Source organism: Phycodurus eques, chromosome 4 (genome assembly GCF_024500275.1).
Source record: "Phycodurus eques isolate BA_2022a chromosome 4, UOR_Pequ_1.1, whole genome shotgun sequence".
Lineage (NCBI taxonomy): Eukaryota > Metazoa > Chordata > Actinopteri > Syngnathiformes > Syngnathidae > Phycodurus > Phycodurus eques.
In genome coordinates, this window is record NC_084528.1 from 8,851,891 (window position 1) to 8,872,827 (window position 20,937).

Consider the following 20,937-nt stretch of genomic DNA (forward strand, 5'->3'; position numbering starts at 1 on the left):
AGGAGTAACCTTTGTTAGAGTCGCGTCTAGGAGGTTTTGGGCTACAATTCAGTCCCAATTAAGCAGCGAAATGAACTAAAACATCTTTCAATGTAAACTTGCATCACCTATGACTCGCTTAAAGGTGTATAGGAGCTTGACAAAAGCAACACAGACAGACAGGCATCATGTAATTAGTACACATGTAGGGATTTGATTCTTCGTTCCAGCACTTTCACAGTCCTTTACAATAAGATTTTACTATCATCATATTTCAAGTACCAGAATAGACAGTCAGATGAAAAAAAAAAAAAAAAAAGTGGAAAACTGGGCCACTGCCCCGGCAAAATCTCAACAGCGGTTTGGCGGAATAATTGGAGTGATTTGAACTGCATATCGTCACTCTCCGGCGGAAAACCCCTATGTCCAAACTTTTGGTCAATTTCAGATTTTTTCACAAATGTATACTATTGGCCACGTTAGTCTGGTCTGTTATTTCTACAAATTATTGACTACTCTAAAGTGTTGAAATGGCTTGCAGTCTTTAGATGACGCGGTTTTAATGGCTCAACAAACATGTTGTTATTGTGGTTTGCAGATGGCTTTGGAGATGTGAGAAGTCTACCTGACAGCAGAGATATACTACATCAGTGGTAGGCAAATATTTTTTTGCAGGCCAACCTGTTTTGGATATGAACCTGCCCCCTAACTACATAAGAAACTTCTGCCTCACACCTACCACATCTCAAACCACACCTACAAATTACATACTGTATCTGTCATTCCACATATCATATTCTGCAAATTGTAATGATGGAACACAAATAACAATTTAAAAAAAAAAAGTGCAAGACAACTAATTTGCCGTTGTGGACATTCAAAGCTAACAATTGACTGCTCACAAATTTTGTAACAAGAAAAGCTGTAGTTGGCAGTAATTAATTGGTCATCTGTCAAAAAAAAAGAAAAGGAAACTATTAAGACGAAGACGAGAAGGACGAAGCAGTCTCTGAACTCGGAATGCCGATGTGAATAACAATCCAAACAACATTGAGCCATAATTTATGGAGGCCACATGAGGGGAACAGCCAAACTTAATAAATCTACTCGAACTTTTAGGAGTCAATTGTCACTATGCTGACAAGGTATAGATCATTAGAATACTATAGATAGATAGATAGATAGATAGATAGATAGAGAGATAGATAGATAGATAGATAGATAGATAGATAGATAGATAGATAGATAGATGATAGATAGATAGATAGATAGATAGATAGATAGATAGATAGATAGATAGATAGATAGATAGATAGATAGATAGATAGATAGATAGATAGATAGATAGATAGATTAATCACAGCAAGACGTGCTCTGTAGCACCTGTTTAGCTGCCACCCAAACAACTGGTGAAAACTGAAAAAGATGCATCTGCTTCAGATCGTGAGCTCTAAATTATGACTTCGCAGAGGAAACATGAGAGTATTTGAGTCTGGAACAGTTATTCCTGGAAACATTTACAAAGTAAGTACTTTGACTTGTAGTTGTGGTACAAGACACTCATTGCTTGGAGTTGGGTTATATCTTTTACTCAAGTTTCTGCGTGTTGCTCTTTTGTCCAGTGTTGGATGGGACAAGCAACAGCTCATCACAACTGTGCACAGTATAAATGATATACAGTAGATCATGTACAGATGGATGAATAACATTCACAAGACTGAGGGCTTGGTTGTCTCAGATCCACAGCTTGTTCTGATCCAATGTTACCAGCCAAAATGAGCAGGTAAAAGCCTACATCATCAAGCCATGTTTAACTGAAGATGTAATCTTGATAAACCAATATACAGTAAGATCTCTCTGTGTATAATATTTAACTGTCCCTTATACCCTATAGGAACAGCCTTAAACCATGGCACTAAAGAAAAGGGACTTCGAAATAGAATTTAGAAAAAAAATGTAACGTGGGCATCGTAACTGTAAATGGAAAGGGGATTGTTGCGTACAAATTATTTTCATCTATAATCTGAAGCAAGGGTAGTGGGTGACCTTATTCTAATACAGTGCCAAAACTGGGTGGCAACAGTATTCAAGGCAACCTTGTCTGAGGGCAGTCTAGACAATGGTAGAAGTGCAATACATGAATCAATCTGTCTGATGTTTAGACTTGCCCCAGGTACCCAGACTCAACAAAGTTGAGTTTGAATAAAATCTAACAGTGCCAATCACCATCTGAGTTCTATTAAAAGGTGTTTTTACTTCAGTTTTGGATAGGACAAAAAGTATTTGACAGGTTTTGTTGTGGACTTCAGTCTCTTGCAGATCATACTCAGCTAGGAATTCTTTGAGCTTGGGCTGTAAACTACAGCAGCCTGAGCCACACGTGGATAAGAGCAGACTTTAGTCTGCTGTGGCCCAGCCTGTGTGAGGCTGCTGAACTCTGGGCAACGCTCCAGTCTAACCAGATGTAAAAACTATCCAGCTCACAAGGGAATTCCCTTCGACTACCCCCAACCTCCTCTGAGTCAGAGTGTAGGATTACCCCATCTCTCTATCTCGCCCGTTTGTCTGTCTGTCTATCTGTTTTACCTGCTGCTAACAATCATTTCATCCAGGAAAAGCAGGGCAAGCCAGAACACACACTGCTTGAGGTGTGCCAGGTATTCCTTCATACTTCAGCATTTAACAGAATCTAAACATTCAACTTTACATGCGTCTGCATAGTGTACAGTACTGGTGAGGAACTGATGATGGCCGAATTATAGATTAAATGCAATTTGTATTATTTAAAATTGAATTTTTACATAATTTTTTTTCTGCCAAGAAAAATAAATCATCCATTAATCTGGCAGGGCTGAAACCTATCCCTGCAGATTAAATTCAGCTCAATTCAATTTTTATCTACACAGCTCCAACTCATAACAAAAGTTGTCTCAGGACACTTTGCACATGGAGCAGGTCTAGAACCACACGATTCACTTATTAAAAGACCAGCTGACCCACACACGAGAAAGCACTTGGCAACGGACAGAAGAAAAACCTTCCTCTAAGGAAGAAACCTCGAGCAGGCCATTTAGGCAAAAGGAAGGACATTTAGCATTTAGGCAAAGGGGTGAATCCTAAACTTCAGTCAATCGCAGGACACTGTGAATGAGGCACTGAGTGGGAATTGATCCAATGCTGCATGGATGTCAGCTATGTCAAACACAAAACTGCTGCTGAATAAAACCATACTGCAAAAATTGTGTATCAATTAAATATGAACTGCCTTGTGTAGAAAAAAATGGCAACAATATTTTTAGTTATTGTGAATGGACTGACAACCAGTGCAGGGTTACCCCGCCTTTCGCCCAAAGTGGATGGGTGGATTGGTAGTTCAAAATACTCACAAAATTTCACTGCCTACCTGCATATATGCCTCTTGATTTATTTTTTATTCTTAATCAGTGGAGCTCAAATGATTGGACCCTTTGCTAGTTGCTGTTGAGCTAGGAAAAAGTCAACACACAAGACCAGGTAATCGCTTCACTGTCAAGTTTCAGTGCTATAGTCAATTGCAAGACTTCTAAGGAAGCCCTATGATTTTCTGCCTTCCTTCTTCCTCACTCTTCCCTTCAATATTTCTTTCTTTTCTGTTTTGCCCAGCTACAGGGAATCTCTTGAAGATGACTTATTGAGAACACTTTTCACAGAATGAGCAGACAAAAACAAATTATAGTGTTCGTGGAGTTTGCATCAGTTATCCTGTTGGTCAAACAAATGAAAAGAAAGTTTCATTGTTTTGCAAGACAGATCAAGTTCTCCCACAGTGAGATCAGCTATGCACTGTGCTCAGTGTATATTGAATAGGTCTCCCAGGGTGATAGAAAAAAATCAAAACAGCTACGGTGGAAGTGTGAATCACTTTTAAAAGACTGACAGTCTAATGTTCTGACAAGTAACACAGTACATTATTCTTTTGAGCATTAACCTTTTTATTCTACATTATTTGGGGAAAGGCAGCTATTGCCTTCTCGTACTCTCCGGCTTCACCGGCAGTATGTTCACACAAGAAATGGTAATATTATTGTATTAATCAGGGAATGGCAGTGCATAAACTACAACGCTTTGAAATGTATATTTTGATTTTTTTTTCTTAGAAAATCTATTGGATTTCATAAGATGTTCCAATGAACAATTGTTCTTGTCTACTCAGTTGCATAATAATGCCACTAATGATTAATTCAAATCTAAAATACAGGAAAACTGTATAAATAACCCACAATGCTCTAGAGATGATTGAAGGTTTATTTTCTATTAACTTTAACAGATGAAATGGAAAAGGTTCAATTAAAGCTCGATTATATTATTATTATATTACAGGAAGGAAGACAAGCAAAAAGACCAACTGCGTGAGCAAGCCCAGGAACAGCCTTAATGGACTATTCACGTGATGTGTGACACCTCTGACCGAACTTGGATGATGTGTGGGCATTGTTTACTTACGTGGGGCCACTCAAACATGTTTTATTGTAATTTATTTGTGAAATTTCTCAGAAATTAAGCAACTGTTCTGACCAAAAATGGTAGCCAAAGTGATAACTTTCACCACAATGGTAAGGGTGTTGATTAGTGTGCAGTAGTTCAAGCTTTATGAAACTGTTGGATTATGTTTTACTGCCAAAAGACTTTGTAAGTGTAGATCTGTACTAGATAAGTACTTTTCCACACTCATAATACATAGATACAGTAGTTTTCAGAAAGACCTGAATAGGTGCCAAGTGTGGAGCACAAAAGAAAGCTGTTATCTTTCATTTAAAACTATTATCTTTCATTTAAAACCCAACAATGGTCTTTGAAATAACTTGAAACTGATAAAAAACAACAATAAATAAAATAAATACTGAAAATTAACTGCCCTGCGATCGTCTGGCAACCAGTTCAGGGTGTACCCTGCCTCCTGCCCGATGACAGCTGGGATAGGCTCCAGCACGCCCGCGACACTTGTGAGGAGAAGCGGCTCAGAAAATGGATGGATGGATACTGAAAATTAACTAATACAAATCTGGCATTGCTAATTGTGGTGCAAAAAATCCATCCATCCATCCATTTTCTTTCCCGCTTCTCCTCACTAGGGTCACGGGTTGCTGGAGCCTATCCCAGCTATCTACGGGCGGGAGGCGGGGAACACCCTTAACCGGTCGCCAGCCAATCGCAGGGCACATAGAAACAAACAACCATTCGCACTCACATTCATACATACGGGCAATTTAGAGTCTTCAATCAAGCTACCACGCATGTTTTTAAGATGGGGGAGGAAACCGGACTACCCGGAGAAAACCCACCCAGGCACGGGGAGAAGATGCAAACTCCACATAGGTGGGGCCGGGATTTTAACCCCGGTCCGCAGAACTGTGAGGCAGATGTGGCAAGCAGTCGCCCAGCGTGCTGGCCTCCAACAAAATCATTTAACAAAAAACAATTACAACTTACTGAGACAATCTCTGAAATCAGACAATTTCTCTAACTCTCAATGTGAGTGAAGCACCTGTCGGCAGGTATTGCATTTTGGCCCAGTCCTCATGCGCAAACTACTGTACTCCAGCTTCCTCAAGTTTCAAGTGTACGTTTTCTAAGCAAAGTTTCAGCTGTTTGCACAGATGTTCACAAGGATTTCGATCAGGGCTCATCGAAGGCCACGTCAGAATAGTCTGATGATTTATTCTTAGCCATTCATGGGTGTTTTTAGCTGCGTGTTGGGTATTTTGTTTCACTTTGAGGACCCATAACCTGCAGCTTAGACCGCATTTTCTGACACCGGGAAGCACTTTCATGCCAAAATGCCTTAAAAGTCTTCAGATTTCATTGTACCTGCACAGATCCGAGTCATACTGTACAAAGATCGGCAAAGCACCCACAGAATATACTGTAACTGCGCCTCTTCCATGTTGCACAGCTGGTACTGTGTTCTTTGGTACACACGGTACCGGCAAAATAGTTAGTAACCTTCAGAAAAAAAAAGGGAAAAAAAAGAAAACCCACAGTGGTGACTGAAATAAAATTTACGAGACTGGAATTGGTCAAAATGCATATTGACGAGCCACAAATCTTGAGGGAAAAATTGCTTTGGACAAATGAGACATACAGTAACTCGACTTTTTTGGCATGTCTATGTTTACACACACACACACAAAGAAGACCACACACACACAAAGAAGACCACTGTACCTACTCAAACATGGATGTTGCTTTTCTGCCTTTGGAACAGGGTGTCATGAATCTGTCCAGGGTACAATAAAATCTCCACACTATAAAGGCATTTTGAAGCAAAATGTGCTGCCCAGAATCAGAAAGCCTAGTCAGAGTCACAGGTCATGGTTCCTCCAACAGGATAACCACCCACCAAAAAAGAAACAAAACAAAACAGCTAAATGCAAAACAAACCAAATGGCTATGTACAAAACATCAGTCATTGGTGGCCTTCTCTGAGCCCTGATCTAAATCCTATTGAACATCTGTGGAAGGGACTGAAACAAGCAGTTGGGGTTGGGGCAGTTTGCCCACAAGGAAATGGCCAAAATACCTGAAAACAATATGAAGTCGTCTAATTGGGAATCATTTGATTGGAGTGATTGCCTCAAACGTTTACAAATTATATACTTAAAGGGTGCTATGATTTTTGGCCAGGCCAGTTTTATTACTTTTTGTGTTGAATAATAAAATGTAAAATTGTTCTACTGGAACACAAAAAGAGCAAAAATGGATTCCCATTAGTACATTTTCATCCATTTTTTTTTCTTTTCAATTTATTGCTTTTGACATTTTTTTTCTTTAAAGGAAGAAAGCCAACATTTTTGTCCACGTGTGTGTACTGTAGGTGAAAATGTGTTTGTAATGGGCTTTTGACTTGGGAGACCCTGGAAGTGGTGGGTCATAAAGGTTCACATAAACGCAGACTAAGTACTAGTCAGGGAACCTCAATTTACTGCTGGACACCACAAGGATGGAAACCATACAAGTGAACTCTTGATGGCAAGCTAGGGTGCAGGGATCCCAGTAGTGCAGAGCTCCAAACCTGTTAATGTCTTTACCCGATATTAAGGACAGGGGTAAGAAAAATATGAGGATAAAGTGCAGGGTTGTTTGCGAAAAGAGAGACAGAAAGGAAACAGTGCAGCAAGAGAGGAAGAGAAATTGTCGTTGAAGGAAGGAAAATACATCCTACACGAGGTCATACATCTCATATGGCACGAGGGGTTAGACAAAGGTGCTCTGGGGGAACCCCCTCCATGACGACGGCAGAAAAAGGAGGAGCCCCTTTTGACCAACTTCATCTACTTCCTCTTCCTCCACCTTTAACTCACCATTTTAGGTGCTTAATAATTTTAAACAGTATTTGAAACTGGACAGCTATGGAGGTGAGAACATTAGCATAGTTATTAGCTGTCATTATGAAATGACTAGTCTGTGAAACAAAACCTGTGTTTTTCCGCTCGGCGGTTTCCATATTTTATTTTTAGAAGTCTGTTTTGAAAGTCCTTGAAAGAGGAACCAAAACATCATAACTTGACAAGACCCTTCATCGAGGTGGTCCATGGGGAACTACTGATTCAATCAAGCATAAAACATAAATTAATAATTCTAATTCCTTTCCTACTGTCCAGAACATACAAAGTGACAATTTCCTATCACTGTGCTTGACACTTCTCTTCCAAAACGACAATTTCAAATTTGAGGGGTTGTTTTGTTTTGTTGAGGGGTTTCTTCTTTTACCCTAAAGACAAAAATAACTATATTCACTGAATCAGTATTGTGATTTGAAATTACTTATTAATTATTTATTTGGAACTGTTTTTCCTCACCAAATTAAAACATGAAGTAACTTTATGGGTAAAGACATGTTATTTAAAGACATGTAAATATATACAGTGTTCCCTCGCCACTTCGCGCTTCACGTTTTGTGGCTCCAGTATCCAAAATATTCATTAAAAAAAATTCATCAAAAAATAAAAATGAAAAAATACAGCCATATCAGCAGCCATATTGCGGAAAGACTTGTTGTTTCATGCTGATGTACGAGAAAGAAGGTTTCCCTGCATGCCAAACAAAGAGATGAGTTGGCTCAGAGGCTTTGTACATGCCTGTACTGTACTGTACATGCCACGGGCACTCATACAAGGCGCGTGATTGGTTCCCGGCGCGACATCGACCAATGAGCGCGCGAGTGGATTTATCCCGTGAGCTGCTTGGCTGCGCATCATCGCAGCCTCACCAGCATCTTACCTTGTTGTGTCTCGCCAGTCTAGTCCACGCTGTTGACTGTCTCGCATACTGTATCTTAGTGTTGTGTTCGTGATAACTTTTTTGGATTAGTTAAGCCCTTACAATGCCGCCTAAGCTCTGTGGCCCTGCGAAAGCTTCCTCCGGGGCACCCAAGAGGAAGAAGAAGATGATGACCATCAGCGAAAAAGTGAAACTTTTAGATATGATCAAAGAGGGCAGAAGTTATGCATCTGCGGCACGCCATTATGGCGTGAATGAATCTACAGTGCGGTACATCAAGAAAGAGGAAGCAAACATCCACAAAACTGATTCAATAAGGAAGCGAAACGTGTGGTAACTCTGCGTAATAAGAGACGGGGGTTATGTCCTTGTACAGGGGAATTTTGAAGCAAAAGAAAAAACAAAGACAACAACTACCCATCACCATGTTTTTCTCCAAGGTAAAACCCCAGCTACACCATCAGCGCCTCCCGCAGAAGAGTCTCCGAGTGAACCTAAAGCTTCTACGAGTCAAGTGAGGGCCTCTCCTCCGCACCCAACGCAAGCCTCTTCGCCTCTCACAGAAGGCAATGTTGATGAATGTTAATTACTGTATAAAATTTGATAATTAAAGATTTAAGTAAATATGTGTACTGTTGTCATCTTTGTCTCAAATATGTAAAGTATAAATACTGTTTACATATTTTAAACATTCTGTTACCCACATACACCTTCACGAAAATTCCTCGTGGGGGGAAAATCCTACTTCGTGGTTTTTCACCTTTCACGGGGAGTTCTGGTCCCGATTAACCGCGAAAAACAAGGGATCACACTATATTTATTTATCATTGTTCAATATTTTTATCAATTCATGTATTCATATTTATAAACTCTTAAGCCTTACAAATCATGAAATACAGTAGATTGAGACAATGAGTGTAGAATATCCAAGTATGGTGTATATTTGAATGTTCAGCAGATTTTTATATCACAACACATATATTATGAAACTTAAGGTTGAACTACGATTGTACTTTAAATGTAAACATATATATATATATCTTTCTTTTGCTTTCGTGTTAACAATTATCTGCCGGCGGTGCTTTAGTTGAGTGCCCAATCAATGAGGGTCAGTATTGTTTTATTTTTTTGCCTCCCACACAAAGAAGGAAATGTTTTTGGGTCAAAATTAACGAATCGCATCTTTGGCATGACTCACTGCCAAGCAGTCAGGGGGAAGCCGAGGTTGAGAAAGCAGCAGGTGAAAACAAGTGAAAAGGGTCAAATGTCCCAAATCGTGGCATAAAACAGACTGAGACAAAGAGAGTCCGTGAACATGGCGTGATTGTGATTCATTCCTTAAACTTGTGGCGAGTGCCAGTGAACCGGCTATGGAAACTTCAGCAAATGTAAATAGCTTTGGTTAAAAATATAGTGGCCTAATGCGCACCACATGTGACTCGATGGCAAGTCCTGCTGTATTTTGACGGGTGGAATTGAATGTGCAAGCATAGTGAAGGGAGAGGAGAGGAGGTACATTTGAAAGAAATATTAGATAAGATTGGAAATTTATACTTGGTAAATATGTACTGGTCACTGCGACTCACCCTGGGCCTTTTCCACGAACACCACTTTTGAGTCAGGGAGGAAATTGAGACCACTCAGGACCATCATTTTGCCTCCAGTTGCAGGGTAGCTGTCCATACTCTGCTTTTCCACCAAGGGAAGCTCCTGTGCTGAGCGCTGGGCTGTCGGTGGGGAAGAGCCACATATTTAATAAAAATGTGGAAAACTCAGATTTGGGCAGAAAAAAAAAGAACACATTTTGTCTAATCAACAGGCTTCAACATAATGTACTATTTCAAATTTTCACATTCACTGGGTTGCAAAAACATTTTTTTTGTAAGTTATCCATGTTTTTTTTTTTTTTTTTTTACTGATTTAGGACAATTTTGCATCAGTGAATCCGAAAAGGACCCGTTACTCTTGTTCAGGTCGGGGTTTTTTGCTAAGTTGATTTAAAAATAAATAAATCAGATTTTCTTACTAAATCGATTATTCTTGTAAATATTTCGTATCTGAGATTGCTTTTCAAAGAGAAAACCATAAGAACCCCTGATATAAAGCGAAAATACCTGTACATGTAAACAAAAATGTAAAAGACAAAAAAAGGAAAACATAGCCGTAGTACAAAATGTTGACCTGATTTTGCAAAACCAACATGATAGTTGGATTCAGCACATCAAAACTGTCCCAAATCAGCTATAAAATCTTATACAATAAATTTGTTGTAGACCAGTGTTATTTGTCTACCAATGTCCCAAAAGGTTATGGTTTTCTGATTTAAAGGCTCAAATAAATTCTGGGGCTAGTTTTCTTCTTTATCTTAGAAATTGATAAAAACCTATTGAAACATTTGCCTTTTCTTTTTTGTTTTTTTGTCTACATGTCACTCAAACTGAATATGGTATTGATTTTAGCATGGCAGCAAGCATTAGCTAACATTGAGCCAATGTCCCACAGTACAAAAAAAGCAGTTGCAGGACATTAATCATCAAGACTAAATGGTAAAATGCCTCAGAACAATAATGCTAAATTTTATTCCCATTTCTCACTGTCTAAATTTAACTGGCTACCCTGTATGCTAATAAAATGCCTTATATGCAACATGACTGAAAAAGGAAAGAAATGTGCTTCAATGTGCTCATTCAGCCCTACTGGGTCCTGTATCCTTTGTGAAACCTGCGGTCATGAGACTGCCTAAACATGCTCTCTCTCTCTCTCTCTCTCTCTCTCTCTCTCTCTCTACACATACATGTATGTTCCTAATCATGAAATACAAATTGAGATATATAACATATGTCTGGCATCATGCATGATATATCTATTACCTTGGCGAATTGCTTTGATGATAGGAAACTTATTGGGTGCAGATGCTCGATAAAATAGATGTTTGGTTTATTGAAACCATTTGATGCCACCTCTCGATTGAGTGCAAAGCCAAGAGAAAGGCTTGTCATTGCGTGCGTGAGAGAGACTATTAGGAGAGTAATACTTACAACACTCAATGGGGTTCGAGGAAGCTTGTAAGGACACGGTCCTGCCATTGGGCTGGTTGATGTGCACTCGGAACACCAACCTCACTCGGGTGTTTTTACGTCCAATATCTGTTTCCCCTTTGCGAAGCTCAATGTCTGAGTTGCGCAGTTTTAGGATGCCTGCACAATCAATTCTGGGGCAAAATAAAAACAAACATATAATGGTATCATTTAGCACCATTTAAAATTACGACACAGAACTAAGAATACAATTGTGGAATTTTTGCGTGTGTTTTCATGCTTACTACAACTAAGAAAACAACATATTTGAGTTTCCCCAAAGAAGAAACAATAGTGAAGTTATCGTTGGAAGTCAATTAGAGCATTTTTTAATCAAAGAAACACATCACATCTCAGTTTAAAGGGTCACGCTGGGCATCTTTTGTCCTTTATCCTTATATGACCTATTCTCCTATATCCTTATGTGAGCCTTACACTTTTACTACTTACAAAAATCAACAACATGAGGAATTGTTACTGTATGCAACATGTATGTGTGATTGTTCCGCAGATGGTGCCAGCTTTTTGCGCTTAGCTAAGATGATGTCTACTTATGTAATCTTAGTAAAAATACAACACATTCTTGTTAACATACCCCAGGCCTTGATCATACTAATAAATTCTGGATGGCTCAAATATGTCACTCTGTGCAGAAATATTTGGCAGCTGTTTTTCTCATAAAGTCAACACTGTGTATCTTTTTCACCTAAGAAAGAATATGTCCAGGAATATGAACTTTCATGGGTTACTTAGGCATATGGGATGTATAGTGTCTCTCATCAGATATTCTGCTTTTGGCGCTAACAAAAGATGGTGTAGAGAAAGAAAACTGTGATTTGTTTGTTTATCTAAAGGTAGCGGCTACTAGTCAAAATGTGTAAAGTGAAAGATACTATATAATAATAATATTAATACTGGACATTTGAAGCTCTAAGATGACTCACATAGCCCTCATGTTGTTTTCAGGAAGCAGTGGGATCTCCAGAATTTTGGTGTTGGATTGCAGGACTTCATGACTGGCAGTAGAGACGGTTTTGCCAGTGATGCGGTGAACCTGGTAAAAGGCATGGGGGCGCAGGAGGCGGTCGTCCGCAGTCCCTATGAACAGCTGTAGGGTGAGGGGCTCACTTTCCATGTAGCCATAAAGCTGGCGGGACAACAAAGGAGCCAGGTAAGAGCCAAAACCAGGTTTTAACTAACACAATTCCTCATTTATATATACTGTGTGTCTATTTTATATAGATATATTAAAAACCATAAAACCATCCATTTTCTACACCGCTTATCCTCACTAGGGTCGCAGGTAAGCTGGAGCCTATTCCAGCTAACTGCGGCCAGGAGGCGGGGTACACCCTGAACCGGTCGCCAGCCAATCGCAGGGCACATACAAACAAACAACCATTCACACTCACATTCACACCTACGGGCAATTTAGAGTCTTCAATCAACCTAGCGTGCATGTTTTTGGGTTGTAGGAGGAAACCAGAGTACCTGGAGAAAACCCACGCAGGCACGGGGAGAACATGCAAACTCAAAACTATATACATATATATATATATATATATATATATATATATATATGTGTGTGTGTGTGTGTGTGTGTGTGTGTGTGTGTGTGTGTGTGTGTGTAACTTATCAAACAGTTTTGAAAACTTGACTTGAATTTTTGGACAATTACAAACTCGAATCGCCAATTTAATTTCAGCACCGAGGATTACTTTCTGACTGTCTAAGGTAACACAATTATATAATTCAGCCAAGTGTCTGTATAATGGCACAGAAATGTGAACAGATATGCTTGGCTATAAATTCTAGAAGACAACTGATACTTTATGAGGGATTTCTGACCTGACCAAAATCTGGGTTTGTGCTGGAATCCAGCTGTCTTCTGCAGACCTCCCAAGATATGCTCACTCGTTACAGTTCAGTGTTTATGCAGTGTTATGAGCAGATGTTGGGGGGTTGGGGGGAAGATAAACAATATATGTTGACTTAAGATTTCAGAAAGGTCCATTTGATACATCAAAGAGGTGTTGGATCCATTCAGTTGGCTACTTGACTGTATGGCTTCTACTGTGAATGATCACATACTCAAAACCAAGGCTCAGCAAGCCATGGCCATGTGACAAAATCACACTAATTGGTCAATTACCCCAGCAAACACCAGCACATCACCTCAGACCAATTTTCTTTGAGCTCAGTCCGAGTGAAAACAGAAGTACTGTCGAAAGGAATAAAAGACCCCGGCTGTTTGTCTAATAGCCTGAGTCACCTAACAAAATAAATACCACATGTAACCTATGACATGATCAGATTAATGGGTTTATAATTAGTTTTGAAAGGGCATGGATAACATCTGAGGATAAGGAAAGCAGGCAGAGGACCAGAGAGGTACAGTATGTCACTTACATTTGTTGAAATTAGTGCTTCATTGGCAACCTACTGTATTTCTTTGCATGGGAAGACATTTGAGATCATGCTATAGGGATTTTCATTTTGGTAGCAATGACACACTTTCAAAATTCAATTAACATATTTAATGTATATGCCTGAAAAGATGCTGGCTTGCTTAAAATGAAACTAATTATTCCTACATAAAATAATGATCAACTTTAGTCAATTAAAGGTTGACTGGATTTGTTCTGTAATTTAGATTAATAGACTTAATGGGTCTAGCACTGTGATCTCTGCTTTTCTTACAGTGCACAATTATAATTTGTATGTTGAAAAAGTGTGGTTCATGAATTCTAGACAAGATTGAAGATTGTTTGTTGCAGATATGAAAGGGTGTAAAGGGACTGGTGAAATAAAGACTCTAAAGATTCCAATTTCTATTGTATTTTTCTCTCCTCCCTGCACTGAGGGTCTCCAGCAGCTGCCTCAACCTGTGAGCAAGCTACACATGAAAGTCATCAGTGAGTTAGGCCGAGGTCAGGAGCTTCTTGAAGTCTTGCCATCCCAAGGGACCACTTCATTTATGTGGTGATCTCACCACCAGAGCCGTTTTTTTTTTTTTTTTGCTTGTTATACTTTACTTACGGTGTCACCAGGAGTAATTATCCATAGCTACACATGCTACTAGTTACTTGTGTATTGACTCTTGAGAGTAATATGGATGATTGTGTGGTATAAATCTGACAGATGACAAGCATTGAATTTATGATTTAATATAACCCAGAAAATCATGGCACAAAGCTGTTTTTCAAATGTTTTGGTGACCTCCAACCAGTCCCTCAAGTTGTCATGTGGCTACATGGAGAAAGGCAGTTGGGGGGACTGGGTATTAGCTTGGAGGGAGGTTCTTTATCCCCTCACTCATCTTGTGGTAGTGCACAATGATGGTGGCGTCCACATTTCAATCCTCGTGAGCTCATGGAGGAAATGGTTCATGAGGTCAGATAGTCCTTCATGCTGACTTCTCAGCAACCTCTTCAAGCTGACTTTCAACTATTTGGACCATGTAACATATGTGCTCCTCTGACCCTCTCCCGATGCCACCAAGCTACCCCTTCTAGATGCACTTCAATGATTCTCATTCAAATGCTTGAGTAGAATGCACAACTTTCTTTTTCATGTCCTTCCCAAAGGGGGGTCTCCAAGGTGGTGCTCTAAACTTTGAATGCGGTCTGTCACAGAGGCCTCCCTCAGATATGAAGCAGAGGTTGACCAAATGAGCCTTCCAAGTTTCTTTTTTTCTTGTCGTTTATACTGAATATTTATTTTCTAATTCTGAACCGAGGCTTGAGTTGCAGATTGCCAACTTCTGCCACTGTGCCAGCTCGTACAACCCCCACTGCAAGCAAGTGTGGCTGAGCAATTTGTCAGCTAGAAACATTGTGGATATGGCAGGTGATGCATTAATTGTGTAATTGGATGCAGCTGTATTGTCTGGGTCAGTTGTGATGATGTGGAGAGGTGTCAAGCTGCAAAAGAGGGAGGAAGGTGCACCCCTTGCGACTTCCCATCATTCATCTCCTTGTGAGCCACCGCAGAGCCATTATACCTTTTGAAAATTCCATAGAAAAGACACAGAATTGTCTGCTTCAATTGTTCAGTATTTGTGTACTCTTAAAATGACTTGCTAGAGAATAAGACATTTCCAGTCCGATTGAGTGAGACTACACTGTGCAGGCCTGCAGAGGCGGACTTTTTTTCCTGATTTCATCACTGCCTGGAGAAATGTCATGACTTGTAGAAGTACACGTGGCGCAGAGATTTGGGGAAAAGAAAAGAAGATCAGTAGCAGCAGCAGCAGCAAAATACCCCTCCTTAGGCAGGGGAAGGGGAGGATAAACAGAAGAGTGGAGTCAGACATTTTGACAATATCACATCTGCCTTTGCCACATGCTGACAGTCATGTAACAACTGTTTGCTGTACCCAATTTAAACTACGCTCATCACAGCTATCCCTTCGTTCTGAAATGACTTTATGATCACAATGGTTTACTGATTAACAACTTGATTCGGCATTATGTGCATTCGTTAACTAGGTAGTCTTGCTGAAAATTGCTTGTGATATAATAAAAATACTTATTTGCAATCAGGCAACCCTCATCTATTCATTTTCTAAACTGCTTTTCCTGTTAAGGGCTGTACAGCAGCTTGAGCCTGTCACAGCTGCCTTAGGGCAAAAGGAAGACGACGTTACCATTATATATTTACAAAGAATTGAGCCCACGGCAGTACCACGAAGATGTGAACTACTACACTACCAGTAGACAGTGCCCTCGAGTTTATGGTAACAAATTTTTCATCCTAACCTGTAGGATGATTCGGGCAATAGGGCTGCGCGGTAAATCAAGTTTTATATCAAGAGATCAAAAGTTCAGCTTTTTTGTTTTTCCAGGTAGCGTGAACCTGTTTTTTTTTTTTTGCTGGGGATATGTTCCAGGGTTACGGATCAGCTAGAGCCTGACCCAGCTGTCTCTGAGTGAATGATGGGGTACACACTGGACTGGTCAGCTATTCACTGGGCACATATCGACAAACAGCTATTCACATACACTTTTTCAAACAATTTTGTCTTCGATGAGTCTAACATGCATGTTTTTGGAATGTGGGATGAGGCTGAAGTCCTTGGAGAAAACCCACAAAAGCACGGGGAGAACATGCAGATTCCACACAGAAAGGCTGGAGCTGACATTCAAACCAGTATAATAAAATATACAAATAAAAACAATAAATAGGATACCCGGGCGGCAAAACAAACTGACCATACAGGTCAGTCACCTGTTCCAATACCTTTGATTTTATTACTGAAAAGGTGCCTTGCATTGTGGGCTACCGGTTTCTAGGGTAAACATAAACAACGCTTTCTACTTGAGCCTGCTAGCTAGCCGTCAAAGGGAGAGCTGTGGACTTCGAATCGGCTGGATCCACCAAGGATCAAAGTCCTCCCCTCAAAAAAATACCGGGGATATGACTTTTGGGCGCTAGCGTCCAGCCTATATGGGTAATTAATATTTTATGGGACAACAAATCAACAACCTGTATTATAGTGTAAGTTTTCTGAGTGCAACTCCCATTTAAGAGTGGCATAAATACCCCTTTGCATGTTGAATACAGCTATGGCTTAGCACGCTAACGACACTATGGTATAGCACTAAAGCCTTGTTTATATATAAAAAAGTGGTGGTATTACATGTAATAAGAAATGAATTGAGGTTGTATACTGTCTATGGTATTTCTTGGCAAGATTGCACAGAAAGCGAACCCCGGATCCAAGGTGGACTTACACGTGCAAAGGACCGAGCACATGTTTCCCTGAGGTCTTTCATGTAGCAGTGGTGGAAAACATACTACAAATGTGATGTGTATTACATATACGTTCAGAGGAAGAGAGATGGGTATTAAGTCACGCACATGTTAATAGGGATGATGGCCACATCCTGTTGAAATTACACTATGTCTGTTGCTGCTTTAGACTTAATGAGAGAGTGAGTGAGGTTGTGTGTATGTGTGACTGAGGAAGGCAGAAAGCCCTATAGGCCTGTCATTATCCTATATGAACTAGCCATATGCAGGATTGTGCTGTGTGTTAGGGTTAATATGCCACAGGTGTTATTGTCTTTTGTTACTAAGGGCCTGTTGAATGTCTGTGTGTTTCCTGACAGAATATGAGCCTGAAAGCTGTTGCATCATATTCATCAGAACCCGTATTTTAGATCAGTGCCAGTTCACAATAATCACAATGAAAACAATTCATATTACATTAGGTCCCCCCCCCCCCCCCCCCCCCCCCATTGTTTCCCTCTGGACAAAAATACATCACTCAATGTCAGAGAGATATAGGTACACCAGGTTGTTGGTTTTCCAAAGCACAGCTTTGAAAATCATTTTGTGGACTTTTGGCATATTTGTGGTAAAAGACCAGATTGTTTGGAAAACTATGAGAGGAGCCAATTGATTACCGTGGACCCTCTCAATTCCGCAATGATCGACTGCTTGTAAATAAAGTGAAAAAGCAGCCGTGGGTGTTGCAAAAAGTCCCAATCATGAGTCAATGACTATCAAAGGGAGTCAGAAGGATGGACCGCAAGTCCAGAATAAATTAAAACATGCTAATGAAAATTGAGACGGCACGGTGGACGACTGGTTAGCAGATCTGCCTCACAGTTCTGAGGACTGGGGTACAAATTCCCGCCGTTGTGGACTTTACATGTTCTCCCCGTGCCTGCGTGGGTTTTCTCCGGGTACCCCAGGGTTGCTCCCTGCTCCAGTGTGTTCCACTAACATGTGTATGTGTTCACTGTGATGGGTTAAATGCAGAGAACAAATTTCATGTACATGCATGCATGTTCATGACAATAAAATGTGGTTCTTCTTACTCTGGTATCTTGTTCACGAGTGAGGGAAGAATGGAACGCGAGATTTACAGACGGATCGGTGCAGCGTCTGGAGTGATGCGGACTTTGTCCGTTGCGGTGAACAAGGAGCTAAGCCGAAAGGCGAAGCTCTCTGTTTACCGGTCGATCTATGTTCCTACCCTCACCAATGGTCACGAGCTGTGGGTCGTGACCGAAAGAACGAGATCCCGGATACAACCGGCCGAAATGAGTTTCCTCCGCAGGGTGTCCGGGCTCTCCCTTAGAGATAGGGTGAGAAGCTCGGTCATCCGGGAGGGGCTCAGAGTAGAGTCGCTGCTCCTCCGCATTGTGAGGAGCCAGATGAGGTGGCTCCGGCATCTGTTTAGGATGCCTCCCGGACGCCTCCCTGGTGAGGTGTTCCGGGCACGTCCCACCGGGAGGAGACCCCGGGGATGCCCCAGGACATGCTAGAGAGACTACGTCTCTCGGCTTTGCCTGGGAAAGCCTCTGGATCCCCTCGGAAGAGCTGGAGGAAGTGGCTGGGGAGAGGGAAGTCTGGGATAAGCGGAAGACAATGCATGGATGGACTCTGGTATCCTCCCACATCCCAAAAACATGTGTGGTAGGTTGATTGAAGACTTTAAATTGCCCATAGGTGTTAATGTGAGTGCGAATGGTTGTTTGTTTATATGTGGCCTGGGATTGGCTGGCGACCAGTTCAGGGTGTACCCCGCCTCTCGCCCAAAGATAGCTGGGATAGGCTCCAGCACGCCCGCGACCCTAGTGAGGATAAGCGGATGGATGGATGAAATTTGAGTTGCATTGAGACTCAGAAAAAGCACAATTTGGAAATGACAGTGAGTTAAGCAACCATAGTTCGGTGGAACAATTCAATTGCCCCACTCAACCATGCCTCAATAGATGAAAGTATGAAACATGCTCTCACCCCAAAAAATGTAAGAAATTACACCCAATGTTTTTGAATACTACAGTATATGAAGTGGACTACGCAAAACTAACGATTTGCTGTAAAAAAAATGGTGCAAGCACATGCTGCGCTGAATGTTGCCATAGTGTCTACTATAGTGTCAGACCTTATCACTGCACTTGAGAGCAAAGCAAAACATAACTGCTTGTTTTGGGACATGACAACAATACTAAATGAGCAGTTCAGCATTTCCACTTGAATGACTGTCATTTTCTCTAGGGCACTGTACAACCACTGTATCCCTCATTGTTTTTAATCTTGCTTTTTTTTCACCTTTAGTTGCTTTCCAAAACACGTCACCACTCACTCTGTGTGTGCCCATGAGCATGACTGAGCTTCAGTGCAGGGTGTCCTGCTTGTGTAGGTTTGGGAAATGGTTGAAGGATGAGCACTTCAAAAGGAGTGACATTCTGAACTCCCCCTGATAGGGGGGCACTGAAGCATGGAGAAGGGAGGTGCAGTCCGGAGGGCGCTGTGATTGTGACTCTTTACCACAAACATCCCCCCTGCTTCTACTACTACCACCATGCTCAGCCAACCTCAGGGCTTCCAAGGCCCTAATCAGCAGGATACAGAGCATCTCCAGAGGCAGCTGAAGCAAGCCCCAGCTGCGCCGATTCCCTCTGCCCCTTCTCATTCTTTCTACTCTGTCTTTTGCAAACACACTTCCTTGGCTGCTTCCTTTACCCGTGCCCCTGTGTCATTATTGACTTATTCTCCTTCACTGCACCTCACCCATCCACCGCCTGCCACTCATTACCACAGGGCACTGGGGAATATGACATGTCCTATCCTTCATGATTACAACAACACAACTGAAGACACATTAAATGAAACTTGAAGGATGAAAAATAATACTTCGTATCTCACACTCACTGCATTTACATGATACACTCTCTATATCAGACACTCAAGCACATAGGGTGGGCAATTAATTTTCCAAAAGGGCCACATGAGAAACTGGAACACTTGTCAAGGGACATGCCAACATGCTAACCTCAACTATGTTCCAAGTAATCTCATGTATTCATATAACACGATAGATTGTCTTGTTTTAATAAGATGTTAATTGTGTTGATATGGTATATATTGTTATAATTAAGAAATACACATTTTAAACAAAATTAGAAGCAGCCATTACAAATAAAATTATAACATATCATTATTTAATTTTTATTTAAAAAAGAAAGTTGTTTTTTTCCCCATGTCCCTTTAGGGACTCCATAAGTTTTTAGTAATAATAAAAAAAATAATTCTACATATTTTAAAGTGAATCACTGATGGTGTAGTGGTACACTAGCTTGACTTTGGTGAAGGCAGCGTGGGTTGAGTTCCCACTCAGTGACTATGTGAATGTGAGTGCGAATGGTTGTCCGTGTCTATATGTGCCCTGCGACGAACTGGCGACCAGTTCAGGGTGTAATCTGCCTTTCACCCGAAGTCAGCTGTGATAGGCTCCAGCGCCCTGCGACCCTCAACTGGATAAGCGGTGTTGAGAATGGATCGATGGATATTTTAAAGTGGTATTTTGTACACCAACCGCCAACTCATATTAGCCTCTCCTAGTTAGGATTCCTAAATAGATAGATAGATAAGTGGGAAGTATAAAATTATTCACAGTGATTTATAATGATACAATGATGAATTATAAAACTCCCAATTCATACAGTCTATGAAGCTGTTGATATGCGTATTATCAAGCCAAATCCAACTGGCCCTCTTCCCACCACCGTGCAGGAGATAAGAATGTTACTAACATTAGGACAACAGGTGGGATTTTTGATAGTCTTCTTATTTGAAAAGTAGTCGCAAGAAGGGTCAGAAAGTC

The 20,937-nt window shown here is 40.8% G+C and overlaps 1 protein-coding gene across 2 annotated transcripts in view; it reads right to left on the bottom strand.

The window, feature by feature from the left end:
• Window positions 1–20,937, bottom strand: part of LOC133401997 (nuclear factor of activated T-cells, cytoplasmic 1-like) — a 66,656-nt gene that overhangs the window by 35,880 nt on the left and 9,839 nt on the right. For both annotated transcript variants that reach the window (XM_061675542.1, XM_061675541.1), the window contains exons 4-6: window positions 12,260–12,462; window positions 11,277–11,449; window positions 9,825–9,965 (exon numbers count right to left, since the gene is read on the bottom strand). In XM_061675542.1, the coding sequence (XP_061531526.1) occupies window positions 9,825–9,965; window positions 11,277–11,449; window positions 12,260–12,462 (517 nt within the window). The remainder of the gene's footprint in view (window positions 1–9,824; window positions 9,966–11,276; window positions 11,450–12,259; window positions 12,463–20,937) is intronic.